The sequence below is a fragment of the Myotis nattereri genome (assembly GCF_964212035.1).
Source record: "Myotis nattereri genome assembly, chromosome: 1".
Lineage (NCBI taxonomy): Eukaryota > Metazoa > Chordata > Mammalia > Chiroptera > Vespertilionidae > Myotis > Myotis nattereri.
Genome location: NC_138075.1, coordinates 110,747,238 through 110,764,201, shown reverse-complemented (window position 1 = coordinate 110,764,201; position 16,964 = coordinate 110,747,238). Strand labels below are relative to the sequence as shown.

Sequence of the window (16,964 nt, the reverse complement as noted above, 5' to 3'; positions counted from 1 at the left end):
GTGTACGCAAGTGCCTGCTGGGGAGTCCTGCACTGGCAGAGGCAGGAAGACAGGCAGGCAAGGTGTCTCCCCCACTCCCACCCCACCCTGAGCCCTGGTGCCTGCGTCCATGCGAAAGCCTCAGAGGTGGCCGGTGAGACAGTGTGGTCACCCGAGCAGGCAGAACAGCAGAAGACAAACCTGGCTCCCCCTGGGCCTGAGGTGACATGAGTATCTGCCTGGGAAAGAGATCTCCCTGCCCTGTCCCCTCCTTGCTCAGATTTATGGACTGTGGAGTCAGGAGGGGTGAGGAGCAAGCAGGACGCCCTCCCTCTGACTCAGCCTGCCCCTCCCCTCCCAGGAAAACCACGTCTGAGGAAGCAAAGAACCAGGACTCCAAGGCAGTCACATCTGTGACCTCAGAGCCTACCAAAGCCCCCATCTGGGGTGACACAGTCACAGTGGAGATCCAAGCTGAGGATGTGGGGCAAGAAGGTGAGACAGGGGGCTGACAGGGGGCTGGGTGGGCCTGGTGTGTGTGGGAGGTGGTAGTAGGCTCCCACTCAACTCAGCTGGAAGCCACCTGAATGCCTCCTTGGGTTCAGTTAAAAGCACTTTAAAGAAAAAAATCATAATACTGCCATTCCTCATCTACCTAGCCTGCTGGAAAAATGAGTTGTCCTACATAAATGAATTTTCTAGATGATGGAAGCTTATCTTCTTTATGACCATTGTTGTTATTTCCACGGTTGTTATCGCTGCATTTCCCACTGACACAGCACATCACAGCCTCCTGGCACACCCCAAGTCTCGCTCAGAGGAGTCGCACCAAAGAGGAACCATGCTGCGCCCACTGCCTAGGTGGGAGCACTGAGGTTCCGGGGACTTAAGCAACTGGCTCAAGCTCCAGTAACCAGTGAGCGGAGGGCTGAGGGACTCAGCATCCAGGAGCTCACTGCAGGTCCAGCGTTTCAGCTGTTTTCCTACACGGCTTCCTACCCTGCCTGGTCCTGCCCAGCGCCGTCCACAGCAGTGTTCCTGTGCTTCCAAGGGGCGGGTCTGCTCTCAGAAATGGCCCGACAGTCCTCACTCCTCCCCGCGGACGCCTTTCTAGTCCCCATGTCCTGACAAACGGAACACTGCCGGCACTTTAAGGCGCGTGAGCGCGCATGCGTGTGCACACTTGCGCTTTCTCCCCTGGGGCCGGAGCAGGCGAGAGCTCTGCTCTCTGGTGTTATCTGGTCAGAACTTCAGGCTCCCACCCCTTAGGCTTTCCTTCCTCCTTGCACCCTCACCCACCCCACAAAGCGCAGAAAGCCCCTGTGAAGACAGTGAATGGGGGGAGAGAAAAAGATTGAAGAGGGACATAAATCAAAGGGAAAGAGGCTAGTCTTGGGTCAAGCCAGAGGACTTTTTTCCACCATAAAGGGATAGGTGGGGCTGTTGGGATGACATGAGAAAATGTGAAAGGAGGAAAAAATTGACCTAGGACTTCGTACAAATGCAGGTGTGTACCTGTCTTTGTGCATGTCTGCATGCTGGTTCATGTGTATGTGTGAACATTGTGTGTGTTCAAAAATGTGCTTGTGACTGTGCCTGTAGGCATGCATGTCTGTGTGTGCAGCGTGTGCGTGTGCGTGTGTGTGTGTGTGTGTGTGTGTGTGCCTGCATCTATGTGACTGTGGCAAGTGAATCTGGACTGGGATCCCGCCCTGGGTTCTACACAGCTGGGGTAACACAAGAAAGGATGTGATGAGTGGCCTCAAGCCTATCTGTAGCAGAGAGGGAAGCAGGGTTCACTGTAGGAGGGACAGGAGGTGGGGACCCTGCCCGGCAGGCAGGGAATATTGACAGACACCTCTTTTCAGATTGAAGTAGCTGGATGCTTGTTGGAAATGGTTGCTGTGGTGATGTCTACAGTGGGAGGGTTGGGGAGATGGAGGACCAGCCAAGAGGTGGGGGAAGGGCAGGAGGTAACTCAGTGATGTGTTAATGAAAAGCAAAGGGGGGTTTCAGACCCTGTGTCAGGGCAAAGCAGGCTGGCAGTAGAAATAGCTCGCTGGCCTCACAAAGGACAGTGGGAGGCTGAGGGGCACAGTGCCCAGAGAAGAAGCTGATGAAGCATGTTTGTAGCATAGGGACAGGAACAGGGAGGTATGGCTGTCCATTCACCCCAATTCCAGCTCATCTGCTGGCTGCCCACACAGAGATTGGGGTTGGGGGGAAAGGTAGGGCACTCACCCCTTGTTTGACCTCAGCAAATTCCAACTGGATTTGGGGGCTCAGAGCCCATGGGTAATGGCCATGCGGGGCTGCAGCCTCCACAGCTACTGTTGTAGCTTTGGCTTGGAGCACTGGAATCCCCCAGCTGAGTCTTCTCAGTCTGCTCAGGCTGGGTGAACGTGTGGAGCGCTACAGATGGTTAACGAGAAGGAACGCAGTGACAGCTATGAGGAGCACTTGCTTAGAATTTTATAGCTTGAAAAACACATTCCCCTCCCTATAACAAGATTAGGAGAGGGACAGAGTTTTTTCTTTTTAAAGTTTTAACATTTTGCAGAGCAGGAACATGAAGCTCAGAGAGGTTAAGTGACTGGCTAAATGTCACAGAGCAAGTTTGTATGTTGGTAACTAGGACCCAGATTTGCTGACTTCAACTCCCTTGTTTTACTCTAGTTTCTTCAAGGCAACCTCAAACCCTTTTGGTGCACAGTTGCCCCCTTCCCTTTAAGTGTGGATCCCATATGGCTAGCTCTGAGGGAATGTGGCAAGTGTCTTTCCCTCTCTATGTGTCCTGGGTAGCTTTGGGGAGAAGAAAGAGAGTAAAGGTAATCAGTAAAGCCCTCAGCTTCCACCTCCACCCCCTAATCCAAAGGACTCACCCAGCTCCCAGTGGCCAGCGGCACTGAGCTTCCAGCCTGCCTCGCCCACAGAACAGGCAGCTGTACCTGGTTCTGAAATGTCATTGTCTCAGCGAAGAGAGGCAGAGGCCCAGAGGGCTACACAAGAGAGTACACTTGCCCACCTCAGCCCTCTCTCCCATTATGCTCTAGGCCTCTCTTTTACCTCCTTTCCTCCTCCATCTCCCTCAATCCTTCTCACTCCTTCATCCACCCTTCCACTCCTTTCCTCTCTCCACAGCTCCTCTTCCTCTTCAGATCATAGAACTCCAGAGTAGAAAATGTCTCAAGAGTCACCATACTCAGCCTCTCCCATCAGCCTTTTACTAGCTGTGTGATGTTGATCAGTTATACAACCTCTCTGAGATCCAGTGACCACACTTAAAAAACAGAGATGGTGATTCCTTCCTACTTAAGGGTGAGGATTTGTTGGAATAGGCTCAGGAGCACCCATCCCCATGCCTGGCACACAGCAGGTGCTCGCTAAGTAGTACTGCCATGACTGTTTTCAGGTCATTGGTGTTCTCCTTGGATTTCATCCGAAGTTTATGCATTTTTATGGCAAAATATAGCGTCTTTAGAGGGAGTTTTCTAAATAGTGCATCATTCTTAGTGTTTAGTTTTCATGTAGTTGGAGTAGACTTTTACTGAGAGTTGTATTGAAGATTTCTTGAGTAGATCTCTTTGCAAAATGTGAGAGATAATCCCTGCCTGAGGAACAGGTGAGAGTGTTTGTGACCAAGGGAAGGAGCCTTATTCCTGGAAAGGGGCACTATTCTTGCTTACTTGTGTGGCTCTGAGCGTGCACATGTATATCTCTGCCATGGGGGCTGAGCTCAGTTCTGCATGTATCCATCCCTGAGCTGGGAGTTTCTAGACCAGCTAGATGAGAATGGCATCTTTGGGTTTAGCAGCATTTAGCATAGAGCGTTATCCTGTGCAGGGGCTCAGGCAGTGCTTGTGAAGTGTGCCTGTGTGTGTCCCACATGTGTGCCTGCATGTAGATTCCTCAGTGTGGCCCCTGCTCCCCTACTCTCAGCAATGTCTCTCACCTCAGAGGGAGGGACAGTGGTCAGCTAAGCCTGACCCTAACTCTGTGCTCCATTTTTCTCTCTCCAGATGTGATCCTTAAGGTGGTGGACAACAACAAAAAAGAGGAGCTGCTGTTCTATCAAATCCCCATCAAGTACTTGCGTGTCTTCCACCCCTACCACTTTGAGCTGGTGAAGGTGAGTCAGCCCTGGGCGCTGGTCCACACTGGCCTGGGACAGGTAGTGGGGAGCCCCCAGCTATCCCCTCAGAATGGCTCTGGGCATCCATGCCCACCCTGCAGTGTGGCCAGTCTAGGACCTTGTGGCGCTCAGGAAACACAGCTCCTGGCAAATAGACAGGAATGATATCCATAAAAATTTGGAATTCTCCAAATTCATCTTCATAAAACAGCCAAAATGGCATAGAATATCTACCACATTAAATGAATACACCAACTGAAAATGCATTCTGATTTCATATATGTTGAAAGAGTAAGAGTATATCTAAAAATCAATGCCTTACAGTATTTGCAAAGTACCTGGTATGTTCCAGGTCCTGGGCTATATGGTATACACACCATCTCTAATTCTCAAGACGAATTCTACTTTGCATACATAGGACTGAGACTCAGGAGAGAAGAATCCTCTCATCCTGGGTCACAGAGCAAGTCAGGTGCAGAGTCAAGGGTGAGTCCAGGTGACGCCATCTCCCACCCAGTTCACTCAGTGCTGCCTCCACATGCTACCTTGGCAGGAGAAAGCCTGAAGAGAGCTGGGTTACATGGGAGATAAAGTGTTCCCTGGAATGAACCCATCTAGTGGGCCTCTGGCCACTCATTTTATGGTCTGAACGTCCAGGCCAGCTCCCCTGCCTGCCCCCCTCCCCAGAGCTGATTGGTAGAAAGGAGAACTTACACTCTCATTGCTCAAGTACTTATTAAGTACCTACTGTGTGCCAAGCACTAGGCCAAAGAAAAGCAGAAGCATCATTTCTCTCTCCTCCATTGTGCATTCCAGTTCCCTACAGTGGTTCAGAGTAAAGAACAATGCAAAGTTGGATTGTTGGGTTCCTCTCTCAGGTCTTCTGCTTGCTAGCTATATATCCATAGGAAGCTGCTTAACCCCATGGGCCTCCATTCCTCATCAACAAAATTAAGATAATATGCCTCCTAACATGGCCTTTTGGAGGATCAAGTACAATAATGTGCATAAAGCACCTACTGTGCTCAGCGTATAGCAGGTGCCCAGCTCAGGCTAGTTCCCTTCCTGCCTCTCTTCCCCAGGCCCTGGTACTGACATCCTTTTCAAGTGACTCCTCAACCATGATCTTAGGGGCCTGAAAGTTCCCTACGCCTCAAGGAGAACCCCACACTCAGGACCTCAGAATGAGGCAAGGAAGCAAAGCCCAGAGAGATTAGTGACTCACGTGGGAGACTCAGTACTTCAGCTGTAGTTCTGGGAGCATCACCCAGGCCTCCTGGCTCTCTGTCCAAGACTAGTTATCACATCTTTACAAAGACAGCTGGCAGGCATGGTCCTTGGGAGGGCAATGAAATATTCAAATAGACAAGGGAAGATTTATTATATTGATCTCCTTGGAAGGGCTCACAGGGAGCCTTTAATTATCAGCTTGGCGCCCCGGTGGAGCAATGCCAATGCTTGTCTGCAGAGGGCTGGATTTATGGCCAGGGTCTGCTGCTTAGTCAAGCTTCTTCTTGTGTGTCTTCTTCCCTGACTCTATTCCCAGCCCACCAAGACTGGGAAAGCTAATGAAGACACTGCCAAGACCCACCTGTACGCAACTGTTGTCCGGAAGGGCAGCTTCATCCCCCGCCAAGTTGACGGTAACCACAGAGCTCTGGAGGTGCCAGCCTGGGGCCCTTGGGGTTGGGGCAGGGTGGAAAGGGGTGAAATTTAGATGGTGTGGGGAAGAGGTGTCTGGGGAAGACTGGGACTTTCAAAATAGCAGAAGTGGTTTGTGAAGAATAGCTGTGGGATGGCAGAGATGATAGAGATGGAGAGGAAGATAAATGATGCCTTTCCAGGCAGACAGCCCTGCCCTAGCCTTGTTTTCCCTCACTCTGATCCTCACACACCACCATGCAGGGAGTGCTACAGGGAGGACGGAGGCTCCCAAAGTCCAATGTCTGTCTGAATCTCATGGGGGCAGGAAAGCCCACCACCTTGGCTCACATCTCCTGATTATTTCTCTCCTGTTCTGTCCCTCCCAGAGTAGTGACCCCTGACGGAGGGCCTACATCCCCCAAGTGAAAGTTTTAGGGCCACCCTATATTTCCTTGAATCCTGTTTCTGAAGAGCTTTGGCTGGTCTTCTAATTAGGTATTCATTCATTCATTCAATAACTATTTATAGAGCCTTCCATTAGCCAGGCCAGGCACAGGCCCTATTTCCACACATACCCACCACCATTATTTTCTATACTAAGCCTTTCACAGCTTCAGGAGGATTAGCAATGCTCCAGGAAGATATAGTCCAGATACTTAAACTCCTCTCCTTTCCCTCCCAGTCTTCAAACTGCCGAGGAGTGACAGATTCAAATCCAGCCATGACCTGCGTCTGATCAGGGTGGAAGCAGGGAGGCCCAAGCTTCAGACTTCGCCTGCCCCGACATGGGTGCTCTGATCCACCCCATAACACTGTGAGCTGACAGAGCAAGGAGTGTTCTTCAGTCCCATTACACAGCTGGGGCCATGGAGCCCCAAGAACAGTCTGGTATAGGAGTGCAGATCTCCTGACCCACACATCTGCTTCCCCACAGCCACCTCATGGATGCTGGCATGTGTCAGACCTGTAGGCACACTCTGCTCCCCTCACCCCCTCTTCAATCATGCTCTTTCCTGCACACAGAACACCTTGACCTGCAGGGGCTCACTGTGGGTCAGCCACCCGCTTTAGAGTCTGGGCTCCTCTGCCCTCCAGTACCCTCCCCACTCCCCTCCCCCTGCATAGATGTCCTCCCTATAGGCTCCTGAGGGCAGACCAGAGAGGACAGTGGGAGAAGAAATTGCTCCTATTACTCACAGGGTTGTCATGAGCAGGTGTGGTTGGGCAGCTGTCTCATCCGACCATTCAGCCCAGAACAGTGATAAATTAGTCCCCCCCCCCCTCACCTTTCAGACCCCCCTCTTAGCCCTTAGACCTGTTGGAGTCCCTGTAAGCAATAGAGCCTGACAGCATTCCAGTAAAATACCCCAGGCCCAGACTCCCACCCCCAACCCAAGTTTGAAATGCCATCATCAGAGATTTCATCATTTGAATTTGGTGAAGGGATTCAGTCTTCAGAGGCCCCCACAGCTGAAAGCCACTAAGCACTATTTTAAATCCTTATCAGCTCACAACTGTGTGGAGTTAGCTGGCAGCCAGCTGAGGTGAGTCAGGGTTGGGTCCCGACCAAGGGGCTTAGGAGAGGGAGCTGACGGTGGAGGGGAGAAAAGGGAGAGGGGTCCAGAATAAGTCCCTACTCCTAGGCACTCTCCTCCCATTGAAGATCAGAACTAAAAGGACCAGGGAGATTATGGTCAACCCCTCAGTGTACAAGTTAGGACATTAAGGCCCAGAGTGGAGCAGGGACTGGGCACAGTGACTTAATGACCCAGACTTAGTAAGTGGCTGAGCTAGATTAGACCTATAGTAAGGATTCCACCCAGCCTCCAAGACTAGCTCAACCCCAGCGCTCTCCCTGAGGCCACTGCTATTCTTCTCCTTCCCCCTCCGAGTCTCTGTGGTTGTTTCTCTCACCCTCATAAACACAGTCGGCTTCTTCCTACCCTTTCTCCCCTTTTCTCTTCATTGATGGCATTCATTTACCCCACAAACACACATGGGGCTTCTACTCTGAGCCAGGTGCTTTGGCTAAAAGCTGGAAATACAGCACTGAATGAGGTAGATAAGTCCCTGCCCCTGTGGAGCCTGGGGGGCTAGCAGGAGATGTGGGCCAAGGGGCAGACAGGCCAATTTGTGCAGGCCTTGACTATCATGGTAAAAATTATGGCATGTATTCTAAGGGTAGTGGGGGAAAGGGAGGTCACTGCTGAGTCTCAAGCAGAGGAATACATAATCTAATTTCTTTTTAAAACAGCAATTTTTGCCACCACGTATCAAATTGCCCGGAAAGGGGATGGTTTAGGGACAAGAGCAGAGGCCAGTGAGGGGGTCAGAGAAGTAAAAGGAGCCGCAGGAATCTCAGCTGGGGGGACAAGGAGTGAGGACCCAGATCCAGATCAGGAGCTGCCTGGGATGGCAGTGGAGGTATGTGGGACAGAATCCGTGTCTTCTCTTGCTGCCCACCCAATGCCTGGCACAGGGCCTGAAGGATAGCAGCCTTGAGCAGAGAAAGACCCTAGAGAGGCAGGAGCAGGTGCAGAGGTATAGAGGCAGAAATGAGCCCATCTTTGGAAAGAAAGATGGCAGGCAGGCTAGCTAACCCTGCTCCGGAGAGGGCCAAAGGCCACTTGGGGCTCACCTGCCTCCTCTCTTCCCCAGGTCTTTGTTCGGGGAATAAATGAGACCCTAATCAACAACCCCAGCCCCATGGTGGTCATTGCCCGGGTGGTTCCCAACTACATGGAGTTTAAGTGAGTAAGGCCCTAGCGGTGTGAGCAAGAAGGGAGGGGGGCAGAATGCAGAGGAGAGGGGTGGCTAGAACCCCGCCCTCCCCACGAGGCCCTTCAAGCCTCCCCACTGGGACTGAGGACCCAGGAAGCTACCCACAGGCCCTGGAGAGGGGCACCTCAGACCTCTCCTGAGAGCAGGCTGAGGGGAGTCAGCATACAGATGAAGAAAGGGGGTCCTCAGCCCTTTCAATCTACCTCTCCATCTCATACCCACCACTTGAGTTCAGGCCAAGGTGGTTCACTATCTGGTGATTGTTCCCAAAGAAGGCAGCCTAATGGTCATCTCAGAACTTCACGACCTTTAGCCGTGCCCAAGGGTCCCCTCCTTTGCCCTCCATGGGGCTCCCTGGCCGCAGCCCCAGCTCCTCCCCCTCCCCCCAGACCTCTTTTTGGGTATGGGCATTCACAGTCCTCAGGAGGGCATTCCGTCTAGATTGGCCCTGGAGACACACAGTGCGGAGAGTTCCCCAGGAAACGTGTGCCCTCTGTGACAGCACCATCTCCTGAAGCCATCTGCCTCTGTCACTTCCACTGACTGATGGTCCGGGAGGATTCCCTGACTCATCTGCTCCATTGTTGAATTCTGATGAACTATGAGCCCTCCTTGCTGGTTGGAGGAATGAAGATAACTGATGCCCTCACTCCCAGCCCTCCTATGAGCTCAGGGAGTGCCACCCAAGCCTAACCAGAATTCCACCATGGGGGTGGGCCATTCTCACAAGGTCTCCCAAAGGTGAGGCAGGGATGCAAGACCCATGTTAAAGATGGGCAGCTGGGACATTCAGATGTGGCCAAGGCCACGGTGAGTCATGGGGAAGGAAACGTGGGAGCTGCATCCCATCCCCTGACCAAGATGAGCTTTCCCAAGGCCCTGAATAGTGATCAGAAGGACCAGGACCCATTACCTGTCCTAGTTGGGCCACTGCACTTCCTCTCTCACATCAACCCTGAGTCCACTTGGGGGCCCTTGGCTGCCAGGCTTGGGCACAGCGTCAAGAGTGCTGGACACAGGGCCTGAAGGATGGTAGCCTTGAGCAGTGCTTGACCCCTATCTCCTTGCCTCCCCAGGGTCAGTCAGATGAACCAGGACCCAGCCTCCCTGGGGTTGCCCTTTACCCCCCTCTCCTTCCCTATTCCGTCTGTGATGAACTTCGATGTCGCCCAAGTCAGCCAGAACGGGTGCCCTCAGGTATGGCTCCTTCCCTGCTTCACTCCCTGCAGGTCCAGACCTAGTAACTCCCCCACATTCCTCAGTCCCTCCCGCAGCCAGGCAGCTGTTCACTTGCCTGTGGAGCTGTGCGCCTAGGGTGGTGCCGTCTGTGCTGCGGAGAAGCGGCCCACAGGGAGCTCTTGGTCTGGTGAAGGGTAAACATCAACACCAGGTAATGGATAATCTAATAACAAATCAGGAGGGGCTTTCAGGGCTGTAAAAATCAGAGGAGAGAAGACAGAAAGAAGACAAATATTGTGATTCCACTTACATGTGGTGCCTAGAGAGGCAAATTCAGAGACAGAAAGTAGAATGGTAGTTGCCAGGGACTGGGGCCAGGGAGAACAGGAAAGTTAGTTTTTAATGGTAAAGAGTTTCTGTTTGGGATGTTGGAAAAGTTCTGAAAGTAGATAGTGGCTAAAGTGGTAAATTTTTGTTGTGTATATTTCACCACAATAAAACATTTTTTAATCAGAGGTGAGAGGGATGTGAAGCCTGGGCATCCAGCTGCGGGACTTGAGTTTTTAGTAGGGAGTGTTGGTGCAGGGCAAGTGGGAACAAGAGCACAGGCATGCAGGTGGGGGTGCATGTCAGGGTGGGAGAGGGGCCAGTGTGCCTGAGTATGCTGGGGAGGGATGTGCAGAGTGTCTGAGTCCAGGCGAATGGCCAGATCCATCTTTTCCCATGGTCTGCACCTCAGCAGGAGCTTGCCCCACATGATGGTCCCAGCATTCCTAGGGGCCTTAAAGAAGACAGGGTGCTTGGGAAGTTCTTCCTGTTGTCTGCCCACCAATGTTCATGCCTGACATGGCAAATGTAAAATGAGGCACTCTTTCAGACCCACAACCCTCATTTAAAGGCAGACATTTGAAGAAGGTTCGGACGGACATGGACAAGAGTGATGGTGGTAGGGAGGGGTGGAACAAAGGGGGACCCTGGGGACAAAGGCTTCAAACTCAAGCCAATCCTTGGCCTGATTTCCCCAGAGTCATCTCACACATGGCCCTGCATTTGCCCAGAAAATTATAAACCAATCAGCAGGCAGTCCCAAGGGGCAGGAAGCATGGCTGCTTTAATGAGTGAGCCTCTTCCCACCCCCAGCCCTTCTCTGGCTGCTTTTGCTGCCTGGCGAGTCTGGGTGGCGGAGGGACCCTTAATACAGAAACTTGCCGCAGTGCCTCTTGCATGTGTGGGACTCAAGGCCAGAGGTCCAGCGATGGCAGGACACTTGTTGAAGGTCACCCAGCACTATGGCAGTTGGACCAGGTTGAGAGCTCACTGGCAGCCAGCACAGAGGTGCCCAGGTGCCAGCAGTGAGAGGCGAGCTTCTGTGGTACAAGTGAGAAGAGGGGGTTCGTGGGCAGAGCCCCACCTGGAAGGGACACCAGTCAGCAGCCCTGCGCTCAGAACTCACACAGACCCCTGCCCTGTCCCCACTCTGAGCTTCAGTTCCCTCTTCTCTCTAGTTGGGGCGCTGGGATGATCCTAGGATCTGCCTCTCGGACATGCTGGAGTGATTTCCCACCAGCTGCCCGCCAGGCCAAAGCACTATGGGCAGGGGTTTGAGGCTGGACCCACCTCTGTGACTTGCTGAGTGACCTTTGGCAGCTGCCCAATTTCTCTAGACCTGCTGATTACTACCTTATTGGACTGTTAGGAAAATGTAGAGTGCCCAAGCCTGGGGTGGAGGCTAAATGGGCTCCATCCTTTTCACAGATGCCCCTCCCTTGATGCCAAGTGCCCCTTTGAGGCCAGCCTGGACATTGCCCTTGTCATGTTTGGCTATAAGTCACAGGAACCCCAACTCACATGGACTTAAGTTCTAAGGAGATTTATTGTCATACATCAAAAGGGTCCCCCATGTAGGATGCTGCTAGAATTGGTTGATCTACTGGCTCAGCAGTGTCCTCATGGACTCAGAGTCTTTCCAACACCCCTGAAATGCCATCTTCAGCTGGACAACAACTCATGGAGGCAAAATGTTCTCAGCATCCCATCTAGATATGACCAAGACCAGAGGAAAAGGGTCTTAATGAGGAACTTGAAACCTCCCCTGCAGCCCCTGGCAGACCACCCCTCTCATCTCATTGGCCAGAACTAGGTCACATGCATTTCTCTCAGCCATTCCTGAGGAGGAGTATGACATCACCTTGCAGTAGCTAATGCAGGAGAAGGGGGCCTACTGGCCCAAAGTGGGTTCTGTTGGCTAGGAGGGAGGAGGGGAATGGTTGAGAGGTAGATGGCCCTCAGTGTCTGTTCACCTCTCTCAGAGCCTGGGAACGATGGCAAAATCTGAGCTCTGATGAGTCTGCTGGACCCAGCACAAGTCTGAGACTTAAGACTTACTCCTCCCCTCCTCCCAGAACCTTTGAGGGGGGACATTGCCCAACAGGCTGCTCCTGTTGGCCTGGCTTCCTACAGAGCTGAGGCAGATCCTGGCTAATGAAACAAAAGCAGTGGTGAGAGCAGCTGTCTGCGCCCAGCGTCCTCTGCTGCCTCAGCCTCCACAGCCAGTCTGTGCCCAACCCCTCATGGGGCCCTTGTCATCCCACAGATCCTGCCCTAGTGCTGGCCACGCCTCCGCTCAGGCCTCTCCCATCCATCTGGTGAGAAGCAGCCACAGCGGCCTCCTGCCCAGGGCTAGTCCCTTCCTCTGGACCCCTTGTCCCTGTCACTGATAGGACAAAGCCCTCCCTGTCAGCCAGATACACAGGCCTCATTTCCTCCAGCCTCCTGGCTCACTGCTCCAATTCTCACAGGCATTCTCTAGTCCCACTGGGTAACTGGCTTTCTCCACCCCTGTACTGTCCTCTCTCACCTCTCAGTCGTCACCTCTACTGTACTCTGAGCCTGGATGGTCTTCCTCCTCATTACCGACTACATGATCTTAGGTCCTCACTTCCCCAGGTCAAAAATCATTGCTTTTTCCTCTGACATCCTAGCTTCCACAACCTGCAATTTGCTTAGGCCTCTGCATGGATCATGGGCAGGTGGGGGGCTATCCCCTTGGAAGATGATGAGCTCCAGAGGGGAGCAGGCTCTGGCTCTAGCTCCCCCATATGCCCTTTAACACAACAGAGGCATCTAGCATGGAGAAGCCCCTAGCCCAGTCGATGTTTGCTGAGTACAATTGAATTGAACTTTCACCTTCACAGCAAAATATCTATTGTCTCCTTCAACCCTCACAACAGCTCATCGGGGCATGGAGCAGAAGGCATTGGATGGTGACAAATCTAAGTTACAGAGAGGAGAAAGGACTTCCCAAAGGTCACACAGCAACGATGAGATAGGCCCGGGTCTCTTGGCATCCTAGCTCCCTTGAAGCCCCATGCAGCATCAGCTATTGGCAGCTAATCTTCCCAGCATGCCTGTCACATGCTTGAGCACAACAGGCAGCAGTGGGTGTGGGGATGGGAGTGGGTGTGGGTGTGGGTGTGGGTGGGGGTGGGGGTGGGTGCGGGGGTAGGTGTGGGTGTGGGGGTGGGTGTGATGGGCCCTGGGAAATGGAAGGAGAGACCACAGCCATGTAATGAAGACTCTCTCTCCCAGGAAGGCAGGTCTGCCTCAGTGGCTGGAGGTTAAAGGCTTTGCTGAAGGTCACAACTGAAGAATAATCACATTCCTTAATTCCATAGCCCCATGGTCTTTCCGGTTAACAACTGCGGCAACTGGCTTCCCCTTCCCCCTCCCCCACCTCCACCCCCCATCCTCCTGCCTCCCCTACCCAACACATATGCCACCAGCACCTTCACCAGGGCCCTAGCATTAGACTCTGAAGGTGGTCTAACCTTGATACCTTCCTAGATTCCTGCTCCCCCACTCCGTCCCCTGCCCACAACACACACAGGAGAGGCTGACCCACCCCCCACCCTCAATTCTAAGTCTGAAGGGAACTCATTTTCTGGGGACTTATTATGTGAAAACGTTCAGGGAAGGAGCTGTCCATACTGGGCAGGCAGATACCATTTCTGGCTTTGTAGACTTCATCTGACACATGAATAGACCACAGAGAGGGCAGCCAGCATCCATTCAATAGCCCTCTCCCAGGGCGGAAGCAAGGGATAGGGCAGCGGGGCACTGGGTCACAGGTCCTTGAGTGCCCAGTGCCTGGCAGATGGTCCAGGCTATGTGGATGCCCCTCTGGAACCCAGGAGAATGGGGGGCTTTGGGATGGCATGGTTTGGCAATCAATCCTAAAAGGTCACTTCCAAGTGCCACCGAACCTAGAAGCAGCTTCCCTACCTGGCCTCATGGCCAAGCGGCTATCTGGGTGCTGCCCCATCACCTGCTCTCAGGAACACTGCCATCATCTCAGCCACTGCCTGTGTTCCTATTCCCAAAGTGACTACAACCCACCTCCCCAAGGGGAGGGACAGGGGCAGACACAGCTGAACCTCCAGCTGAGCCTCAGAGCTGGAGCAGGCACATTAGTGTGACAGGCATCAGGGTCCTGCCACCACGGGGGGGGGGGGGGGGGGGGGAGCGACCTGCTGATGTTTTGCGATCCTGCATCAATAGCTCCTGAAGCTGGTGGTGCATTTGCATTGACCTTTCCAGTGATGACTGATTCCAGTGGGGAATGGGAGGTGGGGCCGCTGCCACTGTTGCTGACAGCCCCTGGCTGGGGGCAGAGGCAAGACAGCCACTGGGAGAGAGTGCACCAGTGACCGCCCTGTGCTGGGATGTGCAGGACGGCCTGCTGGGGTTACAGAGTGACACCCCCAGGTCTCAGACCCCACTCCCCACATTCTGGGCCTCCTCTACCTGGAGTCCCCTATTGTTCCAGGCTTCCTCCACCCAAGCCATCTCCACATTTTTGCTGGGCTGTTTTCCCACCCAGAAGACCTTCCTTTCTCCCTTGCCCTGCCAGTCCCCCTTCAGAGCCTTCCACTGGTCCCTCTTCCTACCGGATGGCTTTTCTGACCACCCCCAGACATCTCAGGCCCTTATTTGGGAGCTATAGTTAATGCTGTCTTGTTTCATTGTTTAAGTTGTACTCACATGGTACACGAGCTGCTGCCTTAATGTGTCATCAAATCCCCTGAAAGTCCGTTGAAGAACTGGTGTGGCCTCTGCGAGGAGCTGGGAAATCTGTGTGGACAGGGAGGGGTTGTGACAAGGGTAGAGGTCATGTCTAACTTGGCATCTCTGATACCAGCAGCCATGGGTGTGAACGTTGGTGCACTCTTTAGGAAAACAGTCTACCCATAATGAATTTCTTTAACTTAAATTTCTGTTTTCGGTACTAAAGACACCATTTGAGATCCAGAGAGATATGTCGATGAACGTTCAGTGCATGTTACTACAGGAAAAATAGGAAGGAAGAAACCCGGGCGCTTGGACATGACAGAACAGCCAACTCTGGGCGACAAACGTTACTTCTGACTGTGGATATGTTTAGGTTTTCATGGTAAATTTTAAAAATGGGATGTTAGAATAGCAATCATATACGAAAGAGGCATAGAAAAAGACTAGAAAAATATACTGTCTTGTGAACAGTTGTCTTTAGTATAGGAACTTAGGGGTTTTTAATCTTTCTACTTTTCTATATTTCCCCAAGTTTATTCATTAAGTGTGTGTTGCTTTTATAATTGAGACAAAGGTTTGTGGCATATATAGACATGCACAGAACCAATATTCGGACCTCCCTTGCTGGGGAAGAAGCTATGGCCGACCCTCTGCTCCCACCTTCTCCTTTCAGCTGTCCAAGCCCGGGGGACCCCCAGAGCTGCCCCTGTGGAATCAGTCCTTCCTCTTCCAAGGCCGAGACGGAGCCACCAACTTCTCAGAAGACGCCGCCCTGGTGCTGGAGTACTACGCCTCGACTTCAAGTAAGGGCACATGTGTGACAGGGTTTTCAGGCCATCCTGCCTCTGCCTCCCGCAGGGGTGGTTCCAGGGCCACCTCCCAGTGCACGCAGACAGGCAGGGGAGCACCAGGCTGCCTTTCTTGTCTAAATTGCAGCTCTGGGGTACAGCCCTATTCCCATACTGGGTCCGTGTGGTTTTATTGCACCACCACCCTTCCCCATGCACTTATCAGTGAGGTGGGTGGAGGTGGGGCCCTCAGGACTCACATCCTGAAGAGTGGGGAGGAGACAGATTCTGAGAATAGCTGATCCACCATCTTCAGTCCACACTATAAGACTGAAGCCCCCAAAAACAGGGACAAGAGAGATACATATCAATACCCAGAGGCAGAAATATGCCTAGAGCTGGCCTTGAACTCAGTAAGCCCTGAAGAGCAGAGAAGGAGGAGGGTATTTGCGGGCAAATGCCAGGAGGTGGGTGGTGAGGGATGGGAGGGTTGGGTACCAAAGGATGGGGCCCAGGTGGGGCTGGGATCTGAAAAGCCTGAGGTGGGACTTTGTTGGGAGCCTCAGCTTGTCCTCCCCCCTCCACAGTGAAAGGCGGTGAGTCGTGGACCTTCAGCAAGCCCCTGGGAGTCTCCGTGTTGCCATTAAAGAGCCATTTGTACCCCGAGATGCTGAGAGGGAAAGGCCTGAATGGGTTGCGAATAGAGAGGCTCCCCATCACCGTGAGTCTGCCACCTGGCAAGTCCACCCGGCCCCACCCTACCCCGCCTTGCTCCTCCATGTCTCACCAACACAGGCGAATCTGGCTTCTCCAGCAGCTTCCAGCAGGCCCCCCACTCTTGACGCTGAGGATGTGAGGAGTATCCACAAACACCAGAAGTCTGTCTTGCCCTTGGGCTTGTGATGAAATTGCCCCAGAGCAACTTGGGGAGGAGTACAGGGATGCTCCATGGGATAGCAGCAAGAGCTCAGGCCTCCGTCCAGCCAGACCTGAGTTCAAATCCTGACTTGCCCTGGTCCTCACGGTAGAAGCTGGGCCACCTTACTTGACCGCTCTAAATCTCAGAGTGCCCATCTCTAAAATGAGAGCATGTTTGTATACAGTCTCTCTGTTTAATAAGAATTGAGAGTTCAAACTCAAGAGCCAGATTAACTGGGTTCAAATTCTGGTCCTACCACTTACTTACCAGCTTACATGACTGTGGGAAAATTACTTAAAGTCTCAGCGCCTCAGTTTCCTTGTCTGTAAAATGGGTTCATAGTAATAGTACTTTTTTCATAGGTTTGCTGTGAGATTTTGGGGGAAATGCCCATAAAGCACTTAGAACAGAATAAGTTCTCAATAAGAATTAATACATTATTATCATCATTGTCTACCTCTATGCCACCTTTTTC

The 16,964-nt window shown here is 52.6% G+C and overlaps 1 protein-coding gene across 1 annotated transcript in view; it reads left to right on the top strand.

Annotated features, from left to right (window-relative positions):
- CCDC33 (coiled-coil domain containing 33) overlaps positions 1-16,964 on the top strand; it is a gene marked incomplete at its 5' end in the record, with an annotated part of 98,990 nt that overhangs the window by 22,066 nt on the left and 59,960 nt on the right. Inside the window, 7 exons of the mRNA XM_081101617.1 lie at positions 341-474; positions 3,999-4,108; positions 5,658-5,774; positions 8,414-8,505; positions 9,613-9,733; positions 15,456-15,585; positions 16,158-16,291. Coding sequence (XP_080957743.1) covers positions 341-474; positions 3,999-4,108; positions 5,658-5,774; positions 8,414-8,505; positions 9,613-9,733; positions 15,456-15,585; positions 16,158-16,291 — 838 coding nt within the window. The remainder of the gene's footprint in view (positions 1-340; positions 475-3,998; positions 4,109-5,657; positions 5,775-8,413; positions 8,506-9,612; positions 9,734-15,455; positions 15,586-16,157; positions 16,292-16,964) is intronic.